Source organism: Manacus candei, unplaced genomic scaffold, assembly GCF_025592945.1.
Source record: "Manacus candei isolate 608988 ecotype Guabito, Panama unplaced genomic scaffold, ASM2559294v1 h1tg000057l, whole genome shotgun sequence".
NCBI lineage: Eukaryota > Metazoa > Chordata > Aves > Passeriformes > Pipridae > Manacus > Manacus candei.
The window spans coordinates 10,200,616-10,206,615 of record NW_026138105.1 but is presented as its reverse complement, the minus strand read 5'-3'; the positions used below and the strand labels follow the sequence as shown (position 1 = coordinate 10,206,615).

General features: G+C 51.8%; 1 protein-coding gene across 2 annotated transcripts in view; it reads left to right on the top strand.

The window, feature by feature from the left end:
- The first annotated feature begins 436 nt into the window (after positions 1–436).
- The window catches only part of LAMA5 (laminin subunit alpha 5), an 87,213-nt gene continuing 81,649 nt past the window's right edge, over positions 437–6,000 (top strand). For both annotated transcript variants that reach the window (XM_051803490.1, XM_051803489.1), the window contains exon 1: positions 437–856. In XM_051803490.1, coding sequence (XP_051659450.1) covers positions 554–856 — 303 coding nt within the window. In that variant the 5' untranslated portion in view covers positions 437–553. The remainder of the gene's footprint in view (positions 857–6,000) is intronic.

The window sequence follows — 6,000 nt, the reverse complement described above, 5'->3', positions numbered from 1 at the left end:
GTGAGAAGGTAAAGTCATTTCCCGAAAGCCATCCCTTCTGGGGAAAGTGGAAGTAAAATTTTCACTGCCCAAATTTAACGAGAATCCACATTATACCTCGAGGAGAGCCAACTGGAATCGGTGGAGCCTTCCCCTGATTTGTTAATTAGTAATAGAGTGTTTTCCTGTAGATAACCCATCTATCGGTTAATGGAGTTTAACGTACTAAAACACCAGCAGAGCCTCCGGGCAGCGCAGCCCCGCACATACAATGGGCACATTGTTCCCCGGGGGGGATCCTGTCTCCCCTTTATTCGGGAGGTGGGGAATCCCTTCACCCCACTTGGCCGGGCTGGAGCGGGGGGTTCCCGGGGCGAGGCCGGGCGGGCAGCGGGGGATCCCCGGGGGCGGCGAAAGGGTTAATGGGGGCGGCGGGGCCGGGCGGCCCCTCCCCGCCGCCGGGGCTGAAGTAGCGCGGCGGCGGCGCGGCCGCAGAGCCGAGCGAGGCGGCGGGACGGGAGCGCGGAGCCGCTGCCCCTGCCCGGCCCCGCCGCTCGGGCAGCCCCCGGTGAAGATGGCGAGGGCGGCGGAGCGGGGCGGTGCGCGGCCGGGGCTGCTCCTGGCGGTGCTGCTCCTGGCGGTGCTGCTGGCGCTGCCCGCCGCCGCCGCCCGGCCGCCCGCCTCCTTCCCCAGCGATGTGAACGGGCACAGCCTCCACCCGCCCTACTTCAACCTGGCCGAGGGCACCCGCATCTCCGCCACCGCCACCTGCGGCGAGGAGGCGGCGGGCGCCGGCAGCCGCCGCGCCGTGGAGGATCTCTACTGCAAACTGGTGGGGGGCCCGGTGGCCGGGGGGGACCCCAACCAGACCATCCAGGTACGGCCGGTGCGCGGGAATGGTGGGGGGGGAGCGCAGACCCCGCACACGGGCGGATCGCGGAGCGTCGCCGGGGGCGGCACAGCCGGGGGGTGCGGAAGGGTCCCAGCCCCGCTTTGTGCTTCCCCCGGCCAGCGCTCCCTCGTCCCACCCGTTTCTCGGGGGCAGAGACTGCGGTGGGGAATCTCGGGGCCCCACGGCCCCCGCTCCGCGCGTGTTTTCCCACGCATCCCTTGTGCAGAGCTGCTGGACCAGCATCGTGCCGGGCCGCTCAGGGAGGGGGCGAAGGGCAGGCAGGGGTGGTCCCAGCGCATCCCCCTGCCCAGGCCTGTCCGCAGCTCCCCGGAGCAGCGGGGCGGTGGGACGCACGTGCTCGCTCTCTCTCTCTCTCTCTCTCCCCCAGCCTTGCCAGGAGTTGCTCACATGAAACGCAGCTCGCTGAGTTCCCGGGGCATTATTTTTAAAGTTTGTGGGTTCTTTATGTTTATAAAATCCCGGGAAAACCACCTCTCACATTCCTCCTCTAGTCAGAGGATCGTTATGATAAACGTGATAATATTTACCTTGATGTGTCTTAAACGTGATAATATTTACCTTGATGTGTTTTAACTCCGCGGTTCCCCGTGTGGTCGGTGGGGCGTTGGGATGAGCAGAGGGAAAGTAACGAGGGTGGATTTTACAAGCGAATGTCAGGTGACTTATGTCGGGGGTCCCATTTTGAGCTGCCCAGAGGGAGCTTGCAGCCAGGAATGTAGACGGTAAAAACTGCAGTGCAGCGTAACAGCTATGGCTCTCTTGAAGAGAGGAAAGAGCAGTTGTAAACGGGCTTGTAAAACACTAGTTTTAGTTGCAGGAACTCCAGATCCTGTGCCTCCCCTCAGGGCAGCCCAGGCTGGGAAGAGCAGCTCTGATTTGAAATGCTCTCGCAGCCTGGAGCTACCAGCTGCTGCTCACCAGTGTTTTCTGCCTGGTGCTTGTGAGGATTATGGTGCCACTTCACCTGTTCCCTGGAGCACTGGGGTTGTCCGTGTTGTAGGTAACAGTAAGGATGAGCAAGGGAAAACTGTCAGTTTCTTGGTCTGAGCCTTTTTTGGCCTCTTGTTTGGGGTGGCTTTGTTACATAGTTGTCTCTGAAGCATTTTTCTCATTCTGGCCACATTCTCCCGAGTTAGTGCTGTACTAGGAATTTTCTGGCTATTGTGTGGTTATGACATGGAATTCTGCTCTCTACATAGTATAAATTATTGAAGATGTTACTGAATGGCAAAAACTTGACTTCTCCTCCTCTTGAGTTTTGCCACCTTCTAAAGTGATCTGTTTCACTTTGCTGCACTGTAGAATAATGTAACTTGAAGAAGCTTTGCTTCAAGTCCCAGTAGCAGGAGGCTTACAGGGACCTCGATGTAGTAATTGTGCCTACAGTGAGGCAAAGGAGCAAGGAAAGGTGAAGAAGTTAACTGCTACTATGTGCACTTGCAAATAAGTTGAATGGTCTGCCAAGTATAACTAGGAGGAATAAGAGTGCTTGGAAAAGCTGGCAAATGTGGGTATGCATTTATCACTCCACATGTGTCCATCTGTGCTCTGGCCACCCTGCTAGCTCAGCATGACACATAGCTCTGAGGATGCTGGTGACTAAAAGAAACCCTTCAGGCTGTACCAGCTCTGGGGGCAGCCTCATCATTCCCCTGCTGCCAAACACAGCTCCCCAGCTGTGGATTTCTGCAGCGACCCCCTTCCGTCCCCTCTGCAGCTCTGGCACAGGGTGGCTTTGATCTGAGCACCACTTCCCAGGCCAGTGGTCTTCAGTCAGTCTGAAAGCTTTAGAAAAATCCTTTTGTAGTGACTCCTTTCCATGACCACAGGCAGCACCTAAAAGGGAGGGGAGGAAACAGGAGGCATCAGAGCAGAGGTCAGAGTTCCCAATTCATCCCCTTTAGGGTTTTCGGCACCACCCGGTGACTTAAAGCAAGGAGGGAGGTGGGAGGGAAGTGTTCAATTTGAGCAGACTGAAACAACAATAATGAACTCCACATGCATGTCCTCACTGCCCATGTGTTGCAACAGACCAGAGTCCCTTCCCTTCTCCCTTCACCTGCTCAGTGCTCCTCGTTTGTGGTGTGGCCATGGCATGAGGGGGTTTGGTCAGGAATTCTGGAACAATGCCTCGGGACCCTCCCAGGACACTTCCACATGCTGTGGTGGTGAAGGGACATTTGCTTGATTAAAGACTTAGAATAAACATTAATACAGTCATCTAATAAATTAGTTCAGTTAGTTCTCTGTTTTCTACTGTTTTAATTTGACGTTGTAGAAAACTTCAGAAAATGGAGTTCACTGACTTTAAGACATGATAGTCTTAAAATGCGAATAATCATTAAGCTTTCTGAAATAATGGTGCTCTAAAGACACTTGCAGTGGTTTTGGCACAGCTTATGGGAAGGCTGTAAACCTTTTCAAGGAGTTTCCTTTGCTTTATTCAGGGGTTTTTGGCAGAAGAGAGCATTTCCAACCGTGGGGGGCTTTTCAGTCTGGAAGGATGTGATGCACAGCAGTGCTGAGGTGTGCTGAAAGGGACTTGCCATGGAGGTTTGATTCCCTTGTCCAACTCACTCTTCAGCATGGGCGATCCTGCCTTAATGATCATGTCTTGAAGATGAGGCAAAAGGGAGGTCACAGGTTTCTTTTTTTCTGATTGAGCTTTGCTGCAGATGTTTGTAGCTGTCTTCCAAGACAGACAACTCTGCAAAGGCATAGCAGTGTGCTCATGTTCCCCATCCCACCCTTCTGCCTAGGGGGCTGTTCCAGCAGGGATTGTATATTGTGCTTGGAGTGAGGCAGGGTTGTAGACAACTATTTAAGGAGATTAGGAGTATAACAGTAAGACAAGTTACTAGCATTAATTGAAGGAATTCTAGACCTCAGAATTTAAGAACAGAAAACAAACTTCACTGTTTTCAAGTCAGTGCAACTTTTGCCTTCCTCTAAAGCCTGTCTTCACACTCACCCTGTGTTCCAAGCACTGGTTTGCACAGTGAATTGTGGTGCTGAGCTGTATGTGGGCATTGACCAGAGGTCTGGTCCTCTCGCTCTTCCAGGTGTCACTAACAGATGAGATCTGAAGCTATTTCATCCCTGAGCGTCTATGAATTTAGTGACATTCTCTTTTGATATCCTACAGTAGTCAGTGACCATTTGTCCTGGTGCATGTCTGACCATGTCTGTCCCGTGTGGCACTGGGAATCCGGCTCAGCCCAGGGCTCTCCATGCTCCGGGTGACAATTGATGCTGTACCTCTCTATACGTGTCTCTTTTGCATTTACATGTGTGATAGAGTTGGACTTCAGGGGTTTAACTGTGGCTGAAAATGAAAGTTTTTAGAACAAGGTGCTGTTGCTCACAGAAAAAAACACCTGGTGAGACAGCACTGCTTAACTTTGCCTGAGCAGCTGCTCTGCAAGGACAGCCCTGGTAGCAGCGAGCGTGCATTTTACTTGTCTGAAACAGTACTTTTTACCCCCCATTTCCTGCCCTTTTTACCTCATCCCCAGCAGCCCAGGCTGCCCCATGCTCCCTGTGGTTTTCTGATAAATCAGGTGAGGAGAGCTGATGTTGGGTCATGGCAGGGCCAGATAAACTGGGACAAAGCCACCTATTTATAGTGTTGCCAGTGGGGTGCCTGGCTGGTCTTCATGCTCTGGGGAAACTTCAAAGTTCCCACTGACTTGAGTAGGAACAGGATTGGGCCTTGCAGGTCTCTGTGAGCTGCCCTCCATTCAAACCTCTTCCTTATCTCTCTCTTTGCAGTTTGCTCTGATAGTGGCAGTTTTATGTTCTCTAAGCTCCCCTGCAACTTCTTGCATTGCTTTCTTTTTGCAAAGTTTTTTCTTTGATGGACCTTAGCGGTGTCCACACCTCTTCTGCTCTGGCAACCTGCTGTCTTCGCTAAGCCTGCTGCTCACAATTGCTTTTTTAATTAAAGTCCTCTGCTGATGTCAGAACTCCCCTGTGGAGAACCTGACGCACTGCGCGGGAGCCTGAGTTTCTCTAAAATACAAATAGCTGGAAATGATTCTCACCAGCTTTAGGTCTGGCTCTAATGAAACAACTAATGAGCAACTGGTGCATCAAAGAGGCTAATCACACTTTTAACAGCGAACTTGGTTCAGCTGTTGATGTGTTTCCAGCCCAGGCTGCACAGCAGTGGGGAGGGACAACAGCAGCATTACAAATGTGGAGCAGCTGATCCTAATTTTTAGTCCCCTCTAATTTAACTTGAGTTGACCGTCTTCAGTCGATGTGAACTTTGGGTCCAAAATGGTTTTTACATCTGTAGCAAGAATTTAAACTATGAGAACACTTTATTTTTGTTATTTATCCCCATTTTGTAACCTTGCCTCACTGCCCCCCCCTCCCAGTGTTGTGCATTGTGCAGCAGAAATTTCCACACAACCTGTTGCACCGGTTCCCATTAGAGGTTTGAGCTGAAGAGTTGGGTCAGTTTTATCTGGTCTGCTCTCCCTCCTGGCTCAAAGCATGTTCTAACGAGCCTTGTCCTGACCTCTCTGTACAGCGGGTGCTCTGTACAGTGGGTGTCAGGGTTACCTGGGTGGTTTTAGCTTCCTTTTTCTTTGGCCTTGTGCTTACCCAGTCTGCTGTTTTCATATCTCCAGAACACTTAATGAAAATGTGTTCTTGTTCAGGACAATTTGTGTTGCATAATTGCCTGCAAATAACATAGGGCATGGCTGTGGGGAAGAATGCTGTGAAATCTGTTTCCTTTGCACGGAGATTCCTCCAGAGTTTGGAGCATCTGGAAAATCACACGCTCTGCGGTGGCTCTGTCTTGCCTCAGCCCTTGTAGGGGTGCAGATGCAGTGAACAGGAAGGGGATTGCCTGTCTTGAGATCTTGTACCTGGTGTAATATTAACGCTGGCTGCAGCTGGGACAGGCAAGGGCAGCATTCCTGCCTGGGGATAACTGCGCCTTTAAAAGGAAAACTGCCCGTAACAGAGTCCCCTTCTAGGCTGTTGTAGCAGCAATTCAAGCGACAGAACAGTGGCTCCACAAAAGAAATAACTTGCCAATTTTCAGGGCTATTTGCAGGTTTTTTTGAGAGTGGGTCAGATTCATTTGTCCCTTA